Source organism: Symphodus melops (assembly GCF_947650265.1).
Source record: "Symphodus melops genome assembly, chromosome: 11".
Taxonomy (NCBI): Eukaryota; Metazoa; Chordata; class Actinopteri; order Labriformes; family Labridae; genus Symphodus; species Symphodus melops.
In genome coordinates this window covers 7,770,066-7,797,285 of record NC_136701.1, presented here as the reverse complement: position 1 = coordinate 7,797,285, position 27,220 = coordinate 7,770,066, and the positions used below count along the sequence as shown (strand labels likewise).

Sequence of the window (27,220 nt, the reverse complement as noted above, 5' to 3'; positions counted from 1 at the left end):
AAGATCTGTCTTCGAGTGTGCACAGCAAGCTGCTGAGACAAAATTGCATCATTTTAGGTCTCACCTCACCACCGTTGGCGTATTCCATTACAAAACAGAGTCGATCATGAGTTTGGAAGGCATACTTCAGAGTCTGCAGAAATAGCATGGTCACATACAAGAAAAATAAATACAATAAAATACATCTTTGGATAAACAAGTCTGAAAACCTGTATGCATTTAACAATAGAACAATAAAAAGGTGAGACCCTATGAAGGAGGAGGAGAGGAAAATAATCAGGTGTTTTCACAATTTAATGGATGGTTTTGTGTTCAGTTAAGAGAGCTAAATATTAGAATGTAAAATTTCAGTAGTTTAGGTTAAGGGTGCTTTGAACTGAATACTTGCTGCTTGCAAAAAAGCTATAAATGGTTGGACTAGATGACCAGTGGCAGGCCAATAGTTGAATATAATGTTTATTTTCCACCTCCTGTTGTCATTAATAGTTTTAAGCTCTTGCTTTTAGAATATTTATGTCTAAGAGCATGAATGCAATTTGCACAGAAGTCCTCACTGATAGATATGTGTGCATGCTGCAGGTCTGGTTGTAAGGAAAACGCTTGGGCACACTTGATAAACAGCTGAGGTTTCTGTACTGCTCTGAAGAATAATACTTTTGAGTTCACACCATGTTATAAAATGCCCGTTGTTTAACAAATGCTCATCTTCTCTCTTTGTTCTGTTGACTAGTTTGTATTTTATTTTACATTTATTTATAAGAAATATTAGTGTTATAACTAGGGATGTCCGATAATATCGGAGGGCCGATATTATCGGCCGATATTGACTTAAAAATGTAATATTTGGAAATATCGGTATCGGATTTTTACAACCGATATTGGAACCGATATTGGAATTTCCGAGTCTGCATGAACGCAGCATGGGACGTTTATGGGCACGCGCTTGATGACGTTAAACAACAACATATTGTAACGGTTCATGTTGTAAAGTCAGTAGTTGATAATGTGTTCATAATTCCGATTATGTGGAGAGTCAGTGAATGCACCAGCGAGAACGTGTTGAGTGGCTGTATGAGAGAACGCTGGGGGAGAGAGTTGGATTGTTAGGGCAAGTTATGCGTTGTTCTCTGCTGTAAACGGCGTGGTCACGGCCGACAGTGACCGGGTTATTAAAAGCTGTTATTTGAACGCTCTCGTCGTCCTTTAACGTCCGTACGGACGCTACAATATACAACACGCTGGACTCGTGGCTAACAAGTTAGCTCACCTGGTGAATGAGGTGTCCGTGGTTTGGAACTATTTCCAAGTGTCAACTACGGATAATAAATTCGCAATGACTGCAAAGCGTCGGTTATGCGAGGAGGAAACAAGGTGTCTTCCTTTAATACATCATTTAATAACCCATGTCAAGAAGAATCACGTGGAGTTGCTACATTTGCGCAGCAAAGTGATGAAAAGAAGCAACAGCCGAAACCGAAGAAAACCACACAATTGTTGCTTAAAGAGTCAACTGAGAAAAAACAATGTGGCAGCAATGGAGAGACTGCAGGTGGAAGTGCAGATGACCCAGGCCGGGAGGACCAGGACTGCCCACCTAAGAAGGCTCGAACCTGCGGGACATGTACCAAGAAATCCTTGCAGAGAATGAAGTTGCAGCTCAAGCAGCTCAAGCACCTACAAGCGAGACAGCGCAGGTGAGTAATTGATTCACTTAATCATCAAACTAAATTTAATCTGCTGTGCTGAGTGCGTCACATTAAAAATATACATTACATACAATGAATACAATAACCATTTGGCAGTCAGTGCTTCAAAGAAAAATAAATAATAGAAATTCTATTAAAGAAATGGAGGAATTCTATTATATATTTATTCCCTGTCTTTTTTATTCTTTCTTTAGGTGCATGCATACCTAGGAGAAGCCATCCCATCGAAAGGATGCCCTTTGGAGTACTGGAGGCATCAAGAGAGAGGATTTTGTTACTCTCAAAAGAGATTGAGCCCCGTTTGAGTATATTATTTGACAAGTTATGGCCAGTCATTCATTGACTATGTTTGTTTACAACTAATGGACTGAAGATATGCCTCTTCCTTTTTTTTTATATTGTCTGTGGTGTTGTTTGAGGCTGTTTGTTGTTGAGGTTTCTCTCTAACACTAAATAAATATGGCACTTTTTTCCATAATTTAAGTTGTTCTCTTATTTTTCTCAGTGTGTACATTTGGAAAGCCATGTTTCATTCACATATGCATCCAGTGGGGCATCACAGTAAAATTAGGCATAATGTGTTAATTCCACAGGAGATATTTTATGTTGTTGTTACCTAACAGTTTTGATGTAAAAAGCCTGCATATATTGGTATCGGTGATATCGGTATCGGTGATATCGGTATTGGAAATTCAGAGTTGGACAATATCGGATATCGGTAGAAAAGCCAATATCGAGCATCCCTAGTTATAACCATTCTGTTCATGTTTGTTGAGAAGTAGTTTTTATTTTAAAATAAATGATGATAACAAAGCTGATTGCCACTACTCTTTAAGTTTATGAACATTGTCTTTGGTGGTCAAACTGACTGCAATATAAGGGACGACTACTAACATCTTGCCTCAGGCACCAAATTGGTCATGGTCATGACTCACATAATCAGTTAAAGAGCCCTTGATATAAGCTTCAAATCAAGCAGTCATATCAAAGGCCTCTTGAATTTAATTAAAAGTAGTTTTAGTATTGTATTTATTAAAAACACATCAACACAGAAAACAGAAACTGATGAAGAGTTTAGTGTCTGAATTTCATGATTAAAAAAAGAATGATGAATTAAAACCGCAAGCGGTGATGAAGGGACCGAAGCACCCCGTGCATGTCGGCGAGTGTCGCGACCGCGAGAGTGTGACCGCGGGAGTGCAGCCGCGACATGAGGCCAAGCAGCAGGCCTTACAGTCATCGAAGATTAAAAAAATGGGGTGTGCCGAGACATCAAAGTTTGATGGTACGCCGTGGCCACGCCCCTTGACGAAATAACGTGCGGAGCACAACGAGAGATCTTCAACATGTCTAGAACACACTAAGATTGAGTTTGCAATGATCGGATAAACGCTTTTGGAGGAGTTCGTTCAGATAACTAACCTGTAAACCGCGAATTTCAGCCATTCAAAAAAAATATGGCGGACTTCCTGTTGGGTTTTGACCATGGGTGTAAGAGGATTTTATGTAGCTCCTGACATGCCCAATGAGCATAAAAAATCTCATGCATGTAGGACAAATAAACCTCTATGGGGAGGCCATTTTTAAGATTTCATGGGGGCGCCACTGAGTCATTTAGCCACGCCCCCTTATTATAACAACATGACAAGTTTAATTTTTCTACAGGGATCATGTGTCTGATGTTTGGTGACTCTACACCTATATTAAGACTCATAACAAACTACTTCCTGTTTGTGACGAACAACGCGTCCGTATGACCACACCCTTTGAGGAAATAAAGTGCAGAGCACAACGAGAGATCTTCAACATGTGTAGAACACACTAAGATTGAGTTTGCGATGATCGGATAAACGCTTTTGGAGGAGTTCGTTCAGATAGCTAACCTGTAAACCGCGAATTTCAGCCATTCAAAAAAAAATTGGTGGACTTCCTGTTGGGTTTTGACCATGGGTGTAAGAGGCTTTTATGTATCTCCTGACATGCCCAATGAGCATAAACAATTTCATGCACGTAGGCCAAAAAAAGCTCTATAGGGAGGCCTTTTTGAAAATTTCAAGGGGGCGCCACTGAGTCATTTAGCCACGCCCACTTTTTGTGCCAACATGTCTAGTTTTATTTTCCCACTGGGATCATTTGTGTGATGTTTGATGAATGTGTGACTATGTTAAGGCTCGTAAGAAACTACTTCCTGTTTGTGACGAACAACGCGTCCGTATGACCACGCCCTTTGAGGAAATAACGTGCAGAGCACAACGAGAGATCTTCAACATGTCAAGATCACACTGACATTCTCATTGTGTCAATCGGGTAATTGCTTTTGGAGGAGTTCGTTCAAATAGCTAACCTTTGAAACGCAAATTTTCGCAATTGAAAAAAAACTATGGCGGACTTCCTGTTTGGCTTTGACTATGGGCGTAAGAGGATTTATTGTAGGTCCTGACATTATGAACGTACAAAAAAATTGTCATGCATGTAAAAGAAAAAAACCTCTACGGGGAGGCCTTTCAGAAAGGTAAAATATGGGTGTGCCGAGACATCAATGTTTGATGGTACGCCATGGCCACGGCCTTAAACGAAATAACGTGCGGAGCACAACGAGAGATTTTCAACACGTCTAGAATGCACTGAAACTGAGCTTGCGATGATCGGATAAACGCTGTTGGAGGAGTTTGTTCAAATAGCTAACCTGTGAAAAAGGAATTTCGGCCATTTTTGTTGCATTCAAAAAAATATGGCGGACTTCCTGTTTGGTTATGACTATAGGTGTAAGAGGATTTTATGGAGGTCCTGACATGCCCAATGAGTCTAAAAAAATTTGTGTATGTAGGACAAAAAAACCTCAATGGGGAGGCCTTTTTGAAAATTTCAAGGGGAATCCACTGAGTAAATTAGCCACGCCCACTTTTTATGCCAACATGTCTAGTTTTATTTTTCCACTGGGATCATGTGTATGATGTTTGATGAATGTATGACTATATTGAGGCCGGTAACAAACTACTTCCTGTTTGTGACGAACAACGCGTCCGTATGACCACGCCCTTTGAGGAAATAACGTGCAGAGCACAACGAGAGATCTTCAACATGTCGAGAACACACTGACATTCTCATTGTATCAATGGGATAAATGCTTTTGGAGGAGTTCGTTCAAATAGCTAACCTGTGAAACGCGAATTTTCGCCATTGAAAAAAAATATGGCGGACTTCCTGTTTGGTTTTGACTATGGGTGTAAGAGGATTTTATGTGAGATCTCGCATGCCTAATGTGCCTAAAAATTTTCATGCACGTACGATGAAAAAACCTCAATGGGGAGGCCCTTTTGAAAATTTGAAGGGGGCGCCACTGAGTCATTTTGCGAATTTTTTTTACGAAATGACGAGAATATCAAATTTTTCACCAGACCAAATGACATTGGAGATTTTGGTGAGTTTTAATTCACGTTCAAGCCGTCAAAAATGGCTCCGAAGTGGCGGAAGGAAAAAAATTAAAACCGCAAGCGGTGATGAAGGGACCGAAGCACCCCGCGCATGTCGGCGCGTGTCGCGACCGCGAGAGTGCGACCGCGACATGAGGCCAAGCAGCAGGCCTTACAGTCATCGAAGGTTAAAAAATCGGAGGGCGCCGAGACATCAAAGTTTGATGCTACGCCGTGGCCACGCCCTTTGACGAAATAACGTGCGGAGCACAACGAGAGATCTTCAACAAGTCTAGAACACACTAAGATTGAGTTTGTGATGATCGGATAAACGCTTTTGGAGGAGGTCGTTCAAATAACTAACCTGTAAAACGCAAATTTGAACCATTAAAAAAAAAATATGGCGGACTTCCTATTGGGTTTTGACCATGGGTGTAAGAGGATTTTATGTAGCTCCTGACATGCCCAATGAGCATAAAAAATCTCATGCATGTAGGACAAAGAAACCTCTATGGGGAGGCAGTTTTTAAGATTTCATGGGGGCGCCACTGAGTCATGTAGCCACGCCCACTTTTCATACCAACATGTCTAGTTTTATTTTTCCACTGGGATCATGTGTGTGATGTCTGGTGAGTCTTGGCCTATATTAAGGCCCAAAACAAACTACTTCCTGTTTGTGACGAACAACGCGTCCGTATGACCACGCCCTTTGAGGAAATAACGTGCAGAGCACAACGAGAGATCTTCAACATGTCGAGAACACACTGACATTCTCATTGTGTCAATCGGATAACTGCTTTTGGAGGAGTTCGTTCAAACAGCTAACCTGGGAAACGCGAATTTTCGCCATTGAAAAAAGATATGGCGGACTTCCTGTTTGGTTTTGACAATGGGTGTAAGAGGCTTTTATGTGAGATCTCGCATGCTTAATGTGCATAAAAATTTTCGTGCACGTACGATGAAAAAACCTCAATGGGGAGGCCCTTTTGAAAATTTGAAGGGGGCGCCACTGAGTCATCTTGCGAAAAATGTTTATGAAATGACGAGAATATCAAATTTTTCGCCAGACCCGATGATGTTGGAGATTTTGATGAGTTTTCATTCACGTTCAGGCAGTGAAAAAGGGCGTCAAAGAGACGGACCGGAGAAAAAAAAATAAATAAATAAAAATAATCATTTGAAGAACAATAGGGTCCTTCGCACTGGTCAGTGCTTCGGTCCCTAATAAATAATAATCATTTGGGTTTCAATAGGGTCCTTCGCACTGGTCAGTGCTTCGGTCCCTAAAAATAATCATTTGAAAAACAAGAGGGTCCTTCGCACTGGTCAGTGCTTCGGTCCCTAATTATTACAATGTCAGTTTTGCTAATGGAAACTGAGACTGCACATACTTTATCAGCAATGCTCCTGCACTGAAATACTACCAATGTGTTAATTATTTTATAAACAAAGAAAAGTACAATAAAACATTCTCACCGTGAGAAAGGGATGTCGTGTGTTTTGTAACACTCTGCTTTCTGTGACTGTATGGGCCACCTCGTCCTGCAATACAATAAAAAAGCAAACGCATAAAAGATTAAGGCTTTGCTATGAGCGGTGAGAAATGCAGAACTCTTGAGAGAAGACATTAAGTAAAGTCACAGATAATGGACAGCTAGAAATTTTAGAATCTGTGGATCATTCACACTCTCATGATCAAGGATGGTCACATTAGAGTGATTAGCGTCATTAACACCACCTTTCGCCTCTGGGTCCTATGGATCACATGTTTCAAGGCAGGAATGAGGCTTCAGTTGTTTTGAGAGAATTCATAACAGTATGGTTATACATGGTGTCTAAGACCACCTTAACATAGATGGCTACATTAACACCAACAGTCTCCCTGGCCAGGATGTCCACCTTGTCATCTTTAGAATAAGACAGACAGACAGACAGACAGACAGACAGACAGACAGACAGACAGACAGACAGACAGACAGACAGACAGACAGACAGACAGACAGACAGACAGACAGACAGACAGACAGACAGACAGACAGACAGACAGACAGACAGACAGACAGACAGACAGACAGACAGACAGACAGACAGACAGACAGACAGACAGACAGACAGACAGACAGACAGACAGACAGACAGACAGACAGACAGACAGACAGACAGACAGACAGACAGACACTTTATTGATCCCGAGGGAAATTCAAGGCATCCAGTAGCAGTATACAGACAGGCAGGACACAAGACATTAGTTACAATACACACCCGCTGTGTGGTTATTTAGGGTCTCCAATCTATAAATCCTAAATTCCATTGCAGTGGATAACATATATAACATTGCTTTGCATACGTCTAGCATATTATTGGGGTGGACCAAAATCTGTGTCATGGTTTGACTTGTGCCGGTCCCTGGACTTGTTTACCACAAAGTCATGCATTACACTTCAAATATGTATATACACAACACTTTTGTTTTTGCTAAAAATTTTCATGAGTTCAAATCAACGATTTTGTAGTTTTCTATATCCACTGTGTTCATGTTTTTACTGTGTTCTGCAATGTTTTTATTATGTTGTTTTTTTCTATGTAAGGTGACCTTGAGTGTCTTGAAAGGCGCCCTTAAATAAAATGTATTATTATTATATTCTTCTCAAGTTGTTTAAATGTGTGTTAGTTAGCCTTTGCTAAGATAATTCATGAACCTGACAGGTACAGCATAAAAAGATGTTGACTAGACAGCATACTTACTGTTGAGGTGTACTTTAGGCAGGTCACAATAACAGTTGTCTATTTGGCAGCATATGTTGCTACAAAAACTATGTATGGTTCAGCATTGATGGTGCCTTAACAATATTACGGATGTAATGTGCACTTGCCAACTCCCTACCATCATACTTTTGAACTGTGTATTGAAAACAGGCAAGGTGGTCGATCTCCTCTTTAGCCAAGATAAGGGTGTCCATGATTACTTGACAAAAAGTCAAATTGTAAGTCGCCAGACCTTAGGATAGTTTTCCACTTTGCCTCTATCTATTAAAATGAGCCTTGACCAAGAGAAGGGTTAGGGTAGTGTGAGAAATTACAAAGACTTCCTGGAGCCACTAAATCGTCTGAAAGCACAGAAGGTGCCAACGAGCCACAGGAGGGCATCCCCCTCTCAGACAGCACCATACGAATGTAAATGTTATTTCATTATCACAGAGTCACTGTCTCCAGACAGACAGGATACACTAAACTTCAAACAACTATTGTAATGTAAAGATCACCATTTGTTAAGTGTAAGGTCACCTCCCCATATCTCTCTGTATTGCATAAAAGGACTTGTAATGTAAAGGTTAGACAGAAGATGCTCTGCCTCTCCTCCGTGCTGCACGTATTAAACAGAGATCTGATTCAAGCGCCGCCGCGAAGTTCTTCTTTGAGAATTAGCAACTCTCCACCTCGAAGAGGAGAATTTCCACGACAGTAGAATTTCAGAATCTGAATTGAACATGGTTTCCCTTGCATAGTGGAGTTTAATATCACATTTGTGAATTCAGTGATGAACTGTGTTCAAAGACAATGGTACTACGAAGTGCACATGAAGTGATGTCCATGAAGTGATGTCCTCATCTTGTCCAATACAGCCTTCTAAGTGCATGAAAAAGCATGTGCACCTTATATCGTTTTTCATACAGAGATTTCTTCATATTCTTATATCAATATCATTATGTACAGTAGGTGATTCAATAAAGAACTCTTGTATGGAACTATTTGCCGATATGTAAACATATCCTAAAGTGTAACTGATGACTCCTTTGCTTTTTCTTAAGAGCAAAACACTAAAACTTCTCAGGCTTCAGTCAATTTACTTGAAACATGAATGTATATGTTTGTTTTGTAGCTGTGGACAGATCTGTGTTGCACTTTCAGATAACCATTTGTGGATCTATTTTACCCAATTGAAAATAGTTTTGCAATAGTAAAAGCTTGATACAGTAAACTTAAACAACCATCTGATACAATTTCAATAACAGGATGACCCTGAATGAAGGCCACAAACCGAATCACTTCAGTTTAATTTGTTTATAAAGTTGATCTTCAAGTATTGCTGGAGCAATTTCACGATTTCAATAATAAAAAATGTAGCATCTTGGCCTTCACAATAATCTCATAAATTGATGAGAAGGATGAACCAAATAAAAATTTTGCTAACAGCTAATCTGTACTTGTCTGTACCCAGTCCAACACTACAAAGATCAGAAAAATAGAAAGAAACTGGTATTAAACCTGGAACTGCTTTAGTAGATTATCTAAAGATCTAATTACGAAGTGCATTTGTTTTCAAGGTGAGGAGACACTGCAATGTACATTGATCTAGCTCCCTTTAAAACCCCTGAAAACCAGCTGAACTTTAAGAAAAGTGTTTCGTTGACGTTAGCAATTAACATGGCCCACAGCTACTCTCGACCTCCTACACTGTAAATGTTGATAGCTTTCCTGACTTACATACATGAGTTAAATTTACTCAGTTACCAATAATGGGCACTTCTTACTAGTTTTACTTTAGTAATAGTTAATTGCAGGGTGAATTATTCACTTTACTCATTGCTGTGAGTGACGTTGACTTAAAACATCCAAGTAGCAACAATGGAAGCAATAACGTTACTTCACCAGTGAGAGGCAGCATTATACTAAACCGTGCTTAGTCTGCTGGAAAGAAGAAGAAGTTCGGGTCTAAGCATGCGCAGTGGCCAATTTTCACTTCGCGGCACGTGCAGAGGTCAGAGGTCCTAGGCGCGGACTCAGTGGCACAGGAGTGAAGGAGAGGGGTATGTATTTATGTTATGGCTGAAACAATTCCTCAAGTAATTCGAGTTTTCGTTTAAATAATAATGAAAAAAAACTATCCAGCTCGCTGTGTTTTGCACATAAAGGTGGGTACTGAAATGCGGTATTGAACTGCTGAATCATTAAAGACCAGAGTATTGATAAGCTCCGACGTTTAATTTTTGATATAATTTATTATCACATTTACGTGCTTTTGAGTTGTGCTTCAGTGGTGGAGGGTCTCTGGCAGTGACAAATTTGTCTGAGCTAAATGATGTTTTCCCCTTATCCTCCTACCGAGTGAAAGGCAATGTGTATGTGACACTAACGCGTTACATATTGTGCTGAGTGACAGTATGTTGAATGGGCCCTAAACTGATTTCCCTTTTTCTAGGACAATGGAAACCTATAAAGTAATACTCATCATCACTGAACAGGATATACGGAAAGTGTCACTGGATGGAAAACCAGAAACGGTTGATGAGCTGAAGATAAAAAGAAAAGAAAAGTGCAAGCTGCAGTATGACTTCAGCATGATGTCTGAAGACCCTGAGTTTGATAATGCCCTCTGCAACCTTGATGATATAGGTGACTTGCCAGCTACAAGACTTACTGTTAAGGTAATTCCATTGCTGGAGTCGGCCTTCAACACAAGTATGTCGGATGCCTCCGTTGCTTCCGATGATACTGAGATTTTGTCCACACACAGCTCGTCATCGTCAACAAGACAAGAAAGATGGCCAGAGTTTTTTGACATACTAAATTTCTCGGTTGATGTGGAATACCGACTGAGACAGGCTAATCTTGCGTGTCTACGAGACCAGACATACCTGACTGCACCAAGAGACATGAAGTATTTTGGAAAAACTTGCTGAAACGATTTACAAGTTTGATGCCTATCCAAATGAAGAGCGGCTCCATTCTGTGGCATTAGCGCTCATAAGCAAACATCCTGCCTGAGGGAACCAGGCTCACCAGATGGGTGTTCTGGCTGGAAGAATAGCCTGAAATTTAAAATGGGAAACTATCGCACTAAACTTAGAAGAGCAGGGTGTATTGAAGTTGGAATAAATGGGGGAAAACAAGGTGCCCCAGAGATGGCATCAAGAGGCCTCAAAAGACTGAAAAGATATGAGGTAAATTACCTACCGGAACTCCCAGAGGGACAGAATGAAGATAACCTAGAGGCCCAAAGAAAGCTCCTGGTTGACGAAATGAAAAAACAGCACCCCAGTGGAACTGTCATCACATCAAAGATGGACCAGACTTTCTCACTACGAAGAAGGGAGATTGTGGAGGACGGACCTCCAGTGAAAATATTGAAGGAGAGGTGGCCAGCTCTTCTTACAGAGAGACAAGTAAGTACTGATTCAAATTCTTTTTGTGTTTTCCATTGGGAAACAATGTGTAGTGGTGACCACCTGCTATAAATTGAAAAAAATTATATTAAAGTAAAAAAAATCTGTATTTCATGTTAAGTTTTTACGCATAGCTGTAAGCAGAAACAGTGTTCTTTATATGCACTCGAGTTATTAATCATTGGGATTATTACTTAAAAAGGTAAATTCCATAGCTAGCTGTAGTAAAATCAAATTTAGCTATTTTGCTGTGTGTTGTAGGTCTTTGCAGAGTTCAACCGGATAGCCACCACAAACCTGCAGAATGAATTCTATGATGCCTTGGACCGCTACACACCTCGCCTTGTCACAATTTTCAAGTCCAAGAAAGGCTGAGTTCGTACGGCAGATTAATCTAGAAGTAAGTATAGTACAGGAAGGCATGGAATGATGTGAAAATTTCATGTCACAATTATCCTGTCCAACATGACTGCAATTCACAATATTATCATGATCATCCAAATATTCTTAAATTGCACTGAAAGATGCAGAAATGAATTTAAACTTACATTTTGTAAGGAAACAATAATTTTATTGGATTGCTTTAGCAAGTAATATTATAAACTTAATGAGTTAAAACAATATAAGTGAAAAGTTGAATTTTTGAAAAATGAAAGAATATATTAATTATGTAATGTATTTGATTTTTGAAGATTGCTGATCAATTGTCACAACCCTGCTGTATGCACATACATGCTTGCTGCAAATAGCTGCTCATGGTATGGTAAGACAACACTGACTCTAACAAAAAGGGAGGTAGGGTAGGAGGCAATGGGACAGAGTATACTATTTACAGTATTAAAAACATATTTATGCAGTATTATAGAATTAAAGAGTATATAGATGATGCCCCCTACAGAGCTTGTCAAAGAGCTGTTGCTGGTTGCTATACATAACACTATAGCTGTGGATTAATAGCTGTGTCTTAAAAATCATTTCTCTAATCAGTAAGTATTTGCAGCATTGTCTCATGTCATTTTGACAAATGCTTGTGTACTGTAATGTTTGATGTTGCATAATCTTGAACTTTATTTGTTTATTATCCACTTGTAGAAATCGGATGTGACAGCACTGCGCACCCTTGTCCTGCGAGGCCTCCCTGTTTTACTTGGTGATGACCCCAGTAACTTCTACCACACCTGTTCGGTAAGTTATTCTAGTTACATTTTAAATTAGCTCTCAAAGTTGTGGGTGGATTTGCTTTATGTTTGAAATATGATTATATCATTATGCGTTTAGTACTAAGATTGGCATAACCTGCATGACAGTTTAGTGAAGGCCAGCTGGATGGATACAATTTTGAAGTACTTAACTTGAGTATTTCTAGTGTTTCCCTCTTTTTTTTTTTTTTTTAATGCTTCTTTTCCACTACATATATTACTAGTTACTTTGCAGATTTAGGTTATTCAGTGTTTATAGGCTATTACTTGTGACATGTAACTAATCAGATGTTGTTTGTGGGACATTATGTAAGAGGATGCTGCATTAGTATGAGGGGTGGAAGTAAACTAATTGTTAAAAATCCATTTGATAAAAATCCATATGAATTGGAAAAGTGCAGTGATAAGCTGTTAATTGAATTGATAAAACTGTATTTATTTGATTATCAACTTTATTGCCTCATCTTTCACACTGTGCTGACTTATCATTCATACCACCCAACTGTATTTATCATTTACAGCAAGCAATTTTTGTAGCTTCTGTTTTTATTTTTTTATTTTTTTTTGACTGGAAGTAACACAAAACATTAAATAAATGCAATTGGGTGGTGTGAATGATAAAACATAGCTGTTTTCATCAAATCACAACTATTTAAAATAATTCAGCTTTAAATGAATCAAATCACTTGATAATTTATTAATTCGTTTTTCAATTCACATGCATTTTTACCACCTCCATTTTTGTTTGTTACTTCCACCCCTCATATATTAAAGCCAAAGTAGTACATTTTAAATGAACTTGTTCCATCAGCAATCAAAAAAATAAATAAATCACTGATTCTGATAAACGGAAAGATGTTGCATACTTGCCCCGATAATCAGCCAGGCCGATAATGGGTCTACTTCTACTCACAGATAGTCAGATAGACTAATAGCATCACTCATACAGTGCTAAGCTTGCTTGTCATACTGTGGTTTGGTATTGTGCATGAAATGTAGGAAATTTCTCTCCCTCATATATATCAGCTTGTACAAGTCAACGAAGACAGTGAAGGAAACTGGTTGTAAGGAAGACTTTGGTACTTCATTTCTTCACACAATGTGAACTGTTTGAAAAACGTTTAAGGCTGACTAATGTTGATAACATTTCTAAGTGCATTGCAGGCAGAACAGATTACTCAAATTGATCATCTTCATCAACATTTCACTGTTGTAACTTTGTTTTTTTGGTTTTATACAGGTTTCTGACAGTGATGTCGCCTGGGCCCAAGTATCTGTTGGGGTGCTGACTGTCGTCGACGAAGATGTGCCGCTCTCTGCCACTAACCTCCACCTTGAGCCAGTGTCAACTGCCATCATTGTTGAGGGAGGTATGGTAATAGAAGATGTCCAAAATCTACCTCAAGCACTTTGCCTCTTGTTTGGGCTGTCATATGCTCTACACTTGGACTATCCTACAGCCATGAAAAACACTTTCAACTTCATTCAGAGAGTGATGCTTGGGTTGGGACAGAACAAACTCCCACCAAAACTGCAAAGTCTCAAAAATCTCCTGTTGAGTTAGAGTGGTGGTTTGGTATTAGATAATTGTACCAGCTTTTGATACAGTTATAGTTTGGAAGAGCAACTGAGCAGTTCAGAATAGTTGAGACCTGGGTGTTTCAGGTTATTATTCTAAAGAAGTTCAACATGCCTATTTGACTACAATCAAGTCAATGAATATTTTTTTAGTTCAATGGGCCTGGAAAAAGTCAGTTTTGGTTGGGATTACTTTTTTATACACTGTTGATGGTGTACAGATGCCAGTGGCACATTGTATTTTGAAAGAAAGTGTTCTTTGTGAGCCAGCAATACTTTTATGATTTACCACTGTTTTCAGCCGTTTGATGAATAAAAATGTGCATATTATTGAAATTTGAACTGTTTTACTATCATGATTTATCACATGTATCTGTAAATGTGATTATTTGGGGAAATCAAACCTGGTTTTTTTTTTATATCTAATGTATGTTTAGAGCACATAAGTTATAAGTACAACTTACTTGGTCTTTTTAAGGCAATCGGTTTGCATGGTTTTAATAAGTAAATCAGAATTCTGTTCAAGTAAGTACAACAGAGAAATTCTAAGTTGCAGGGCACGTCACATTAGTTAGCCCGACTTACATAAATAAGTTGCTTAAAATAGTAATTTTGAGTAGTCCATACTATATCCCGAGTATATCTTAATTAAATTGTTGAGTACTGTCTACAACAGTTTAAGTTAATTGAACTTAAATATTAGTGTACTATACTAAACAAGCAGTTGTTAGTACAACTTACACCAAAAAGTACACGTTACTTAATCAATTTAAGGCAATCGGTTTGCATGCTTTTTTTAAGTAAGGTTAACTAATTAGAATTTACAGTGTATGCTCTCTGTGTCCCCTTTCTCACTCACACTAGCTCCATTTAGACTGATGTTTCAAATCATTATATTTATGCCCCTGTGACATTTCACATTCAATGTTGCTGTTGCAGAGGCATAATGTGGGGACATACTGTTGTGGTCTGGACAGTACAAGGACAGCAGACAAGACAGAAAAAAGATAAAGGACAAAAGCAGATAACCAACCCAGTAAGAAGGCAAAAGATGCACCGAATACAGTATTCACAGAGGAAAAACCAGTCATGATCATTGACTGAGGATCACAGCAGCTTGCATCAAAGTAAAAAGTAAAGTGCACTCAATTTTAGTCAGATAACGGCATAAAACTCTTGACGTCTTCATATGAAGGCTGTCAGTGTGGTGTACCCACGTGCTTGTGCTCTTGCATTAAGTGTACCGTGCCAATGCACAGTTCTCTTTAAGTGTGCAAAAGCCAAGGATGTGTACCGTGCCTGAGTATAGAACGGACTTTGAGAGTTGAAGCGTGCTTAGGCACAGTATGGATTGCCAGTGTGACCGCATGTTGAGTGTTAGTATATGTGAAGCTTCCGCTCTGCCATGCTTCAGCATAAACAATTTGGGATTCACAGATATAACGCAGTCGAATCAATATACTTTTATATAATAAAGGTACAAAGAAGTAATGACGGATGAGCTGAAAAAGTAGACTGAAAAGGGCTGTTAAATGCGCTTAGGACACAATGGTATGGACTAAGAATGGTCAGGTCTATTAATTTTTATTTTATATACTTTATTAATCACCCAGGGGCGAATTTGCACTCTGTTATTAGAGACATGCTTCTCACACACAGGGATGACAAATGCATTAAATGACAAATGTCAGAGTGCTGCGGCTGCCCCCACTGGAAGCGCCCTTTGAGCTCAAGGGCTCATTGGCAGTGCTTGAGAAGTGGTCTGGCACCTCTCCAGCTACCAAACCAACTTCCATATTTTTGGCCCGCATCGGGAACTGGGGAACCGGCAACCTCCCAGTTCCAAACCCAAGTCCCTACAGACTGAGCTACTGCCACCCCCCTAATGAAACTGAAATGAATTTGATTGAAAATAAAAACACACCTTTTACTTACCTTTGCTATTATGACTTCTTTGCGCAGTATTTTCATAGCATAATGAACTCCAGTTGACTTCTCCTTGACCAGAATCACCTTTCCAAATGTCCCTTTGCCAAGCAGCTTCAGGTACTCAAAGTCACTCATGGTCTGTAATGTACAGAAGGCAGATGTGTGGGATAGCATAAGGGTTGTGGATTTTAAATGATTTGAAGTTTCTGTGTCTATAGAAAGATAACACAAGAAAAACTAAAATGGAGTGCCATGTGATTTTCTTTCTACTGTAATTTTTTAGAATTGTAATCTAGCCTTAAGGGACACAATAATCTGCCAGCTTCCCCAACTGAGCCTGTGGAGCAACTTAACTCGGAAAAGCAGAGCACATTTTTGATTTTATGTTAATTTTCCTAAAATTGTAAATATGCATAATGTCCTACATCAATTCTTAATTCACTCCCAGAAGTGAATTAAGTGATGAATTAGCAACTGTTTTTTTTTCTTTGTAGCTTGCCCCCTCCTCCTCTGGCAAAACAAACAGCAAAGGTCACTAGTTGAGCAATTCAATGAGTCAGTTCCTCAAATAAAGTGAATGTAAAAAAAATTGCATGGTGTAAAGGATAAAATAATGTCAAAGTAACAAAAATGTGTTAAAAATCATAAATGTCTGTTGGAAGGGGGATTATCTAATCCCTTGATAATCTACACATGAGGACAAAATTATTAGCCCCCCCATGAAAATTTCACTTTTATTTAAGTATTTCCCAAATGCTAATAAATAGAGCAAAGAATTTTTAACACAGCCTTTTTAAACATCCTAGTTTTATTTTGGATGCTTACATTATTTTACTTTGCACAGAGAAATGAAATTATATCACAAAAACCAAAAACTTCCTGGGTCAAAATTATTAGCCCCCTTAAGAACTGACCTTTTAAATGAGCCATAGAACAAAACACTGTTGTGCAATGATGTGCATTACCTTTGTAGTGCTCAAAGCTTGTAAAATCAAGTTAAAATTGAGTATTATCTACCAATTTACAAACGGTATAAAAAGGTCAGTTGGGATTGAGCTGTCACTTGAGAAAGCATCATGGCAAAAATCAGTTTGGACCTGAGAAAATGAATTGTTGATGCACACAAAGCAGGAGAAGGATATTCAAAGTTATCACAGCGATTCCAAGTGTTGGAAGACAACAGACGACGACCCAGACCCAGTTTTGCTGCTGACTGCTTGAGGTTTTCTTTCAAAATCTTCACATATCCTTCTTTCTTCATGATCCCTTCCACTTTGACGAGATTCCCAGTTCCAGACGCACTGAAACATCCCCACAGTATGATACTCCCACTACCGTGTTTCACTGTGGGGATGGTGTTCTTTGGGTTATAGGCCTCTCCCTTCTTTCTCCAAACATAGGCAATGTCTCTATGGCCAAAGAGCTCTAGTTTTGTCTCATCTGACCAAAGGACATGCTTCCAGTATGCATAATCTTTCTCCAGGTTGTCCTTAGCATACTTCAGTCTGGCTTGAAGGTGTCTCTTCTGCAGAAATGGAGTTTTTCTTGGTCTGCAACCTCGCAGTCCATTCCTGTGCAGAGCTCTAGTGACTGTCTTCTTTGAAACTACAATTCCTGACCTGGCTAAGTCGTTCACTAGTGTCTTGGCAGTTGTTCTGGGGTCTTTAGACACATCTCTCACTAGTTTCCTCTCCAGAGTCTTTGACATATTTTGCTTCCTACCTCTGCCAGGCTTGTTCTGTACTGTGTTGGTCTCTTTGAATTTCTTGAGGATACCTCTCACTCCAGTTCTTGACACTTGGAATCGCTGTGATGACTTTGAATATCCTTCTCCTGCTTTGTGTGCATCAACAATTCTTTTTCTCAGGTCCAAACTGATTTCTTTTGTTTTTGCCATGATGCTTTCTCAAGTGACAGCTCAAACCCAACTGACCTTTTTATACCGTTTGTAAATTGGTAGATAATACTCAATTTTAACTTGATTTTACAAGCTTTGAGCACTACAAAGGTAATGCACATCATTGCACAACAGTGTTTTGTTCTATGGCTCATTTAAAAGGTCAGTTCTTAAGGGGGCTAATAATTTTGACCCAGGTAGTTTTTGGTTTTTGTGATATAATTTCATTTCTCTGTGCAAAGTAAAATAATGTAAGCATCCAAAATAAAACTAGGATGTTTAAAAAGGCTGTGTTAAAAATTCTTTGCTCTATTTATTAGCATTTGGGAAATACTTAAATAAAAGTGAAATTTTCATGGGGGGGCTAATAATTTCGTCCTCATGTGTATGCCTTTTATTATCAATTCACATTAAATTTAATTTTAATGCAACGCATTACACGACCCCCCTCTTGGTGGGCCAAACCCCACTTTGGAAAGCACTGCATTGAAAACATAATTGAAAGGTATCTGGACACAAAAGGGACACAAAGTGTCTTTACTGTACAATTTGTTTTTAAACACGTGCAAACTGTCTTCAAACAATATCTTGTGGGTAATTAAAGTGGAAAAAAGGTGGAGGAATGGTCAAGGCCTTGCTCCTGAGTTCAAACCTAAACAGTTCACATACTCCAGATTATTACAGTAAAGCTGGCTAAGTAGACAGTAAATGACTTCAGGTTGGTTGCATCGCTCCAAATATCCCTAACACATTGGATTACCCGTTTACACCACAAGGGGTCTCTATTTTACTGTATATGGGAGTGTCAACAAAAAATAAGACAAAACAAACATAAGACAACATTGCATTTTTCTTTTCACCTTTTTTCCATCTCTGCACTTAGTTTAGTAAACAGCATTGTGTGATGACATATGATTGAATAATTAAGGCTTATAATGTCCAAGTTATCAGCTATTTTGTGAATGTAAAAGTTTAAACTATTTAAGAAAATATTGGCAAAGTATTGATCTCACTCATAAACAGTTTAAAGAGTATTTATGTGATTCAGTTTAATTATTTTGATGCAGGCAAGTCTCCAATGCAGCTGTGTCCTCAAAGGTGGAGTTAGCTGCAACTACTGAACCTGACATTTACATCTTTATCAGCCTATATGAGCATATATGAGATGTTTTTATAACTAACTGTGTGCTTGCCTCTTAGCAGACTATGTTGAAGTCTCTAGCGGAATCTCTTTGGTTTGAAGTTTTACTTCATACATCTAGGTTCTGTTAATTTGCTGAAAACAAGCAATTTCCTAAAACATTCTGCTTCTAAATAAAAGCAGCTCAAAGGGAAGGCAATACAGTAAGGGCCTTTTATTTTGAAAAACCTTCCAGAAATGGAATGTGTTTGTCACTCTTTTGCTGTGAATGCTATTTCCCCCAGCAGTATTATTGATAAAGTGTTGCTCAGCTATTCTTTGCCCACAAGTCAGAGCCACAGTCCGCTTCTTTTAATTCTTTAAACTTAATACCTAAGTTTAATTCAATTCAAAAAACCTTCTTTGTAGATTCAATAATTTTATCAGATCAGGAATTTCCTGACCTTTATTTTTTAAATAGGCCTTGACCACAGAAGCGTTGAAGTGGCGGCTATGGTAAGAGCCGTTCAAATTCTCTAAAAACTAAGGAAAGGTGCATGAATGCTTCCTTTATAGCCTCCTTCAGCATAGGATACACTGGACCATCCTTTACCAAAGTAGATGAGATAAAGCCTCAACACAATTACTTGCGGCCACAATATTTAAAGTGACTCGCGCATCTGACCGTTCACAAAAGACGAAAACGAGCAGGCTAGCAAGAAAAACAATCCTGCGGCTACCAAAACAGACAAAACTTCTGACTTAAAGGATGGCTGTGGCGGAGGACAGGACGCAGGCGAAACAACCTCAAATTTGTTGGGATACTCAAGGGAGCAGAGAGGGGTAACACAATCGCATTTCTGAACGAACTCATATCTGCATCACTGGGGATTGACCCTCTTCCAGGTTGAATTGAAATGGACCGAGCTCACAGGTTCGGTGCACATCGAATGGTGCAAGAAAGGGTAGGGGGCAAGAATAACGGCAGAACGATTGTGGCCCCCTTACTATGCTACAAAGATCGGAGTAAGAAATAGCTTACAAGGAATGGAACACAGGTTATGATTTTTACTACTTGACGGAGACACAGAGCAAACGTGAAGCATTTTCCAAGTGCAAAAGAGCACAACATAAGCGCAAAGTTAAATTCAGCACGCTCTATCCTGCACATCTTCATATTTGGGGGAAATAATTCACGAAAGTTTGATAACCTGGAGGAGGCAATGGGCTCGTGCGTTTTGGAAATCACAGAAGTCCTTTGAGACAGGAGGGAGGGAGATGGGGGGAGAGTGTAGTTTTTGATATGCCTTTTTTTTTGTTTTTTTAAAGTCCACCTTCTCACCATCTCTCATTTTGTTGCTATACAATATTTGGGCTCACTATTTTACTGTTCGTATGTGGTGAGAGGATTATCAAAAAACCCTATACAATTTTTCTTCTTTTTTGCTGTTTCATTACTTAAACACATTTCTGAAAAGGATTGTAAAGGAGTGGGCGGATGAATCGGGATGAGGCATAAGGCAATCAATGTCCAACTGTTTGGCTTTGATGGTCAAAACCCAGATTTAAACTGAAAAGTAAAATTTCATGTTCTGTGGATATACTATGAAACTGTCTGCTACGTAAAATGTAGGGTAGACTGCTTCAATAAATAACCATAAATTAATTCATACAGTTAAACTAAATAGACATGCACATTGAAAAATGTAATTTGTCCTCAACAGTGCCCTCAATAATCCATTTAAATTGCAACGAAAATATTAAATGTTATTGTATCTATTCATTGAGCGTTGCCAGCTTGAGCATAATAATATCTATGTTGTCAACATTTTATCCACTTACCACTTTAGGGCAACTCTTAGACATAGCCATCTCCATCTCCTCCAAGCTGCTTTCACTTGGTGAGCCGAACAAATCCATTGGTTCCTCCTCCTCCTGTTCCCTCATCTTTAGACTATTTGCAACTGACTGAATTGCTCGCATCCACTCCTCCCTGAGAAACAAAACAATCTATGTATTATCAGGCATTTAAACAAAATAAAATAGTTTGTTAAACAAAGAGTGCACATAATTCTATTTCGGGGATAATTTAACTAGGATTATGGTAACTATGGCCATACGTTCTCAAAAGCTTAGTGGAGATATGGCCACTTGCTCATAATAATGGTTTACACAGTTCTTACCTTTCTTCGTTGCTGTCCACATGGAAGGTACGTTCAATGACAGTGGTCCACTGTAGGCAACGGATGACAAATGTGTTCGGACGGGGTCTTTCAGTCTTCATTAACTGGCATTCTGTAAAAAAGAAAGTAAAGTTGAGTTTTAAAGGCTGCTGCTGAAGCTGCTCTTCCCTGTAAACAACAGCTGCAGCTCTAGTCATGTCTAGTCAAGTCCATCAAGCTCCTGAATTTCCTGGTGACATTGTGTGGTCAGAACAACTGAAGTGGTTTAAAATTACAATTTCCTACCTGGCAACACATTTGATTTTACAATCTGTAGGACTTACCTGCAACTGAAAAGTTGTTGAGAGGTGGGGATGTCTGGTCACTGAGATCAGGCTTCTCCTTGTAACCAATGAAGGAACCATCACTCTTTAGAATGAAATACCTCGGCCTCCATGTTTTGATATATTCACCTGGGTCAGAAAAAATAAAAAGTTTGTACATTCAGTCAATAGGAATACCACTCTCAGTTGGAATTATTGTTGAGTTAGTAATAGTTTATGTTGATCAGTCAAACAGATATAATAACACAAGACGTGCTTAGCATTTATTTCACAGCTAATTGGCATACATACCTTACAGTGATTCATGGTCCTTACCTCTTTTATGAAGCCAGCCCTCTCTGACAATATTAACTTCATTCATGGCAAGAGATGTCTTGCAAAAAGGATAGAAGCGGATTTCACAGACCCAATAAAGTGTCAGTCACAGTTAACACAGCTAGACAGCACCTGCTGAAACAATTAAATGGGAAGAAAACAACCATCTTGTAGAAACATTTTTACAGAGTAATGGAGTAGTTTAGACAATGCACAGTAACTACAGAGTGTACATAAATATATAAAAGTTTAATTTATTTCCGGCCTTACAGTCATTTGTTGTAAGTTTTATGAAGTTAAATTCAACAAAATATCTAAGGACATGTTCAAAAATCAACTGAATAATTTTACTCACTGTTGATTTAGATGGTATGATTTTAACAAGTTGTCTAAAGAAGAACATAACTAACATAAATAATTTGAACATCTTCAAATCTGGTTGGGTTTCTGTGAGCATTTACTATTGTGGCTTGCTTGAACATTCAAAACTAATTATTACAAAAAATACCTGTCATTTTATTTTCTATACTTCAATATAAGATGTTAGTTAGCTATAATGAGTTTGACATAATGGTCACAACTGGGGTTTTATAGTTGCCTTTTGCAATCCATTTGAGTAGACAACATATCAACACAGTAATCTAAACAATACACTGTTCAACCCTGGTTTACTCATGAAAGTCTAAGTGTGGTTACGAATAACTGCATAACTCAATGGCGTTTTATCTTACATAAGGTAAATAACTGTTTCAAAAAACGTAAACGTCTCTAGGTTATCTCCCTAAAATTGACGTGCAAACAGGTGGTAGTACATTGCTTTACAACGAACCGTTTTTGAAACATACATTTTACATGAGAAATGGTAATATACAGCCAATAAATATGAAATCGTTTTAGGAAACATTGAATGTCAAAGGGTAATCAACGTTGGCTTTTTTGTTTGGTTAAGACCAATGTCGCAAGTTAAGATCGTGAATTACAACCCAAAAGAAAGTCGTATGTTATCTATACGTTCAGTCAAGGTGACTTCGTCACTTTGTGCTAATGTATGCTTTCTTGAAAAAGCTTCGATAAAATTTAAATGTTTGTACATTAGAAGCGATTAGAAGTTGACTGTCTTACTGTAGCGATCATTTGCTGTAATCCAAGTTACAGATGTAGAGTTGCTAATGTCGTGGTAACTTGTTAAAAGAATGGTATTATGAGCCGCTAATCAACTGATTATTGATACGATTAACTATACACTTAGCAATATAACAACAATTTGACGCTCATTTTAGCCAATCTATCCCACGTTTCAATCAATGCCGTTTAGGCTTTATCCAACGAAGGCCATCCACCCAGGAAAACGCAATTTTCTTTTTCTTCTAATGATATTCCGACAGGCCATACACTGTAGAGTGTAATGCTGCCCTCTACAGTTTAGGAGTATGTGGATGATTCTCCAACTACAAGCACTTTCATGTCTTTTGGTCATATTTAAAAAAAATAATAATAATTTTACTAAAATAATCTCTCTCTCGGGGAAATAAACAATAAAACTGTCTTAAATATTTTCACCATCTCTCAAATATGTATTTTACTTACTTTTGAACATCTTTATATGCTTCAATATCACTCTATTGCCCATGTCCCACACTCAAACTTTGTAAATGTAGCTCTAAATGTTGATTAATTATATGAATTTTAATCTGTTAAGTAGAACTTAAACAATCAATACATACTTTAGTATTTAATGTGAAACAATTATAAATATTACTTTTTACACAAAATATACCTGTCACACAGTCTAACCGTCAGCACCATACTGCTGTATTTTCCCTCTAAAACGTCTGTGAGAGAGATTGGTTGGTCAGTGTCTAAAGAAGTGAACAGAGACAATGCAGCAAATGTCTAGCATGAAGGTTGTTGCCATGTTGAGGAGCTGCCTTTGAAGAAAAATGAAGGTAAATATTGGTTGAGCAGATATTCTTATTGTATGTTATTTCCAAACATGCTGTATCTTCATGGAAGTTTGTCAGAGAAAAGATATTTTAGGTTAAATAAGTGTATTTTGTAAGCACGATATGCTAGATATTAAATCAAAGCTAACATGTAAAGCTAGGTTGTGTTTTTTATACTTTTTTTTATATTCTGTATAAATGTCATTTCCACCACATTTCCCAATGTGGTGGAAATGACATTTAAATGACACATTATTTATAATATGCACTGTAAAAATAAATAAAAGTAAAACTGTGTTTATTAATTTAACTGCATATTTTATGTGTTTTTAAGATGCCATGTAAGTGAACTTCAGAAAGGTCTCAGGCCTATAGGGACCCATTAAAATATCAGGAGCGGCTGAAAAAAGACATGGAGAGATACCTGAAGAAAAAAGAAAGAGGAATTGTGAAATCAATATTTCCTAATATTTCCTAATACTGCCTGCCTGCCTGCCTGTAGGTAAAGCAATAAAGATAATGCTTTATTGAATATTGTTTGATTTCAGTGGCCGGCAGTAGCTCAGTCTATAGGGACTTGGGTTAAAAAAACGGTCGCCGGTTAAAGTCCCGCTGCAGACCAAATCAGGAAATTTGTCTGATAGCTGGAGAGGTGCCAGACCCCTTCCTGAGTCACTTAACTGGCTTGTGAGACACTATGACTTAGCACAACAGTCACCTCCCACACCCAGGTGGGCTAGGCCATCATGTTTTCGTTCTGTTATCTGTGTTTCATGTCCACTTAATTGGAATAGCGTGTGGTCACAGATCTTTAATTGGGCGGTTTGATTTAAAAAGACATTGAATATGGCTTTTGATTTTGGAGGTTAGCTAATGTTCTTGGTAATTATCATTTAATCAATCAATCTTTATTTGTATAGCGTTGATTCATAACAAGTGTTAACTTGAGACACTTCACAAAAAGCAGGTAGAGGACCTTACTTATTGCTATATGAAAAGAGCCCAGCTTAATCCATTGTAGTGTCGCAAGAAAATGTCCAGGGTGCCATATTGTTCCTAATTTCAAAATTTTAAACATTCAGCTACAAGAGTGGCCTGGCGTTGAACGTTCCAAGTGATAAAGCTTTGTATTTACTGGAGTCACGGGGGACAATGTCCCGCATGGTGGAGCTGTGAATAACTCTGCAGAGCTAAACACAAAACTACCCCTCAAAAAGTTACATAGCCCATCCATGCAGACCCATTTGCAAGTCTAACAACTAGTTGAACAAGTTGAGATAATGCCGGGCGATGAGATTAGACAATCTACGCGGGGGAAAAAGAAAGAGGAGAAAGAGCCAGCAGCTACCGGGGATACTCAGTGTGACACAGCTACGGAGCTAGCTAGCATCAAGTCCATGCTGCAAGGAATCGCAACCGATATATGTGGAATTAAAAAGGGTATCGACTTCCTTCAAACTACTGTCCAGCATCTTGGACATAGAATTACAGAGACTGAAACACGCATCTCTACCCTGGAGGATGAATGCAACGTAAGGGAAGAAACGGTAACCGAAGTTGTGAAAAATTGACACAACTCCAGGAGAGGGTGACTTATTTGGAGGACACGGGGTGCCGCAATAATGTCCATATAGTTGGTGTTTTGGAAAACTTGGAGAAAAGAGACATGGACAGATTCGTGGCTATATTGCTGAAAGAAGGACTTGGTTTGGACATCGATAAAGGTTTTGAGATTGAGGGAACCCAAAGGTGCGGGACGAAGCCAGGCCCAGAAGCAAGGTACTGGTCAAATTCCTCCGATTCAGCGAGAGAGACACCGTGCTGCGAGCCGCTCGTGAGAAAGGGGGTGTCGAATGGCAGGGCCAGCGCATATTCTTCAGACAAGATTTATCTAGAGAAACTGTACAGAAACGGAAAAAACATGATGAAGTAAAACGCCAACTACAAAGGATGAAGGATGTCTCTTATGCCATCCTGTACCCGGACATGTTGTGGATGTCGGTGGATAACCAGACACGTCTCTGTACGACCCCCGAGGAGGCGCAGGCATTTATTTCCACAATACGTTGACAGCTGTACACTTACATAGAGACAAGATAGGATCAAAGAGGATAGCACAGACCCCTGCGAACGTGGACGGCCAGAAATTAAATCAAAGACATGAGTGAGAAATTGACATCCCTCTATATAGAGCGTCAGTGTTTATGAACAGCTTTATGTATTCATTTTCCCCCCATCTTGTAGTGTAGCTGCATGACTATTTGACAACATGAAGCTTTATAAAAGAGCATGTTTTGTTTGTTGTTATGAGCAGATACCCGTCGACATGACAGTTACATTTGGGAAAAAAGAACCTGTTATTAATTTGGTTAACTGTACCTGTTGTGCCTCATTATATAATCTAGAGCTTTACGGGGGAGGGGGTGAAACAGCTTTGGAGTATTGGATTGGTTTATTTCATCTTTAGACATTGAATGCAGGCGAATACTTAGTTTAACATGAAAAGGGAACTAATTAACAGTAAGCTCGACAATGAGCCTAAAGAGGGGTAGTGGGTGTTTAGCGTTCAGGCAATCTCGGTTTCACGGACCTATTATGGGTGATTGTTTAGTTTAGTTTTTTTCCTAACTTGTTTACCTTTTCAAAGTCAAGGATGGCAGCAGACCATATGTATTGTTTTTTTCCTTGGTTCAACTTAGAAAGGGTTTGGTGTATTCTTGATTTTTTAGTTAGATGGCAATTCAACAAGTCATTCACCTCTACTGCACAGAGCATAAGTAGAAGAGGAAATATAGACGGTTATCTAGGAGGGGGACCCAGACTACTTACCCAGTTTAATTCTCAGTATGAACTTTAAATAGTACTTACTTACTTTTAAATACTTTAAAAATTGTAACCTGGAATGTGAGGGGGGCTAACCTTGCAATTAAAAAGAGAACATTTTTAATGTATCTTAAACAAAAGAAAACAGACATAGCTCTCCTACAGGAGACTCATCTTGATTCGGAAGGATCTAGAAAGTTACAGAGGGACTGGGTTGGTCAGATCTTCTACAGTACATTCTCCTCTAACAAACTGATCATTATCTTAATCAGCAAAAATGTTACCACCAAAGTGTGCAATCAGAAAACGGATGCAGGGGGGAGATGGGTTGCACTTGACATTGACCACATCTTATTGGGAATAAGATGTGCATTATTGAATATATATGCCTTTTACGAGTTAAACACAATTATGCATATGGGTAATACTAACATAATAATGGGAGGTGACTTTAACCAAGTTAGAAACAACGCCTTAGACAGATTAGGTGAGGCAGGCAGAGCTAGGCCCATTCAGAAGAATGTCAGGAGCTACATAAAATCCTATTACACCCATAGTCATAGCCAAACAGGAAGTCGGCCATCTTTCTTTGAATGCAACAAAAATGCCCAAAGTTCCTTTTTCACA

At 38.7% G+C, this 27,220-nt stretch overlaps 1 protein-coding gene and 1 long non-coding RNA gene across 2 annotated transcripts in view; one reads left to right on the top strand and one right to left on the bottom strand.

The window, feature by feature from the left end:
* LOC306832158 (RAC-beta serine/threonine-protein kinase-like) overlaps positions 1-21,981 on the bottom strand; it is a 42,344-nt gene extending 20,363 nt beyond the window's left edge. The window contains exons 1-7 of the mRNA XM_079356607.1: positions 21,828-21,981; positions 21,513-21,641; positions 21,190-21,301; positions 20,849-20,999; positions 15,996-16,127; positions 6,596-6,661; positions 65-133 (exon numbers count right to left, since the gene is read on the bottom strand). Of these exons, the coding sequence (XP_079212733.1) occupies positions 65-133; positions 6,596-6,661; positions 15,996-16,127; positions 20,849-20,999; positions 21,190-21,301; positions 21,513-21,641; positions 21,828-21,873 (705 nt within the window). The 5' untranslated portion in view covers positions 21,874-21,981. The remainder of the gene's footprint in view (positions 1-64; positions 134-6,595; positions 6,662-15,995; positions 16,128-20,848; positions 21,000-21,189; positions 21,302-21,512; positions 21,642-21,827) is intronic.
* LOC306832169 lies at positions 21,853-23,176 on the top strand. Its single transcript, XR_013780189.1, has 2 exons — positions 21,853-21,938; positions 22,934-23,176. It is a non-coding gene; the product is annotated as an uncharacterized lncRNA (long non-coding RNA).
* Positions 23,177-27,220: the final 4,044 nt, after the last annotated feature.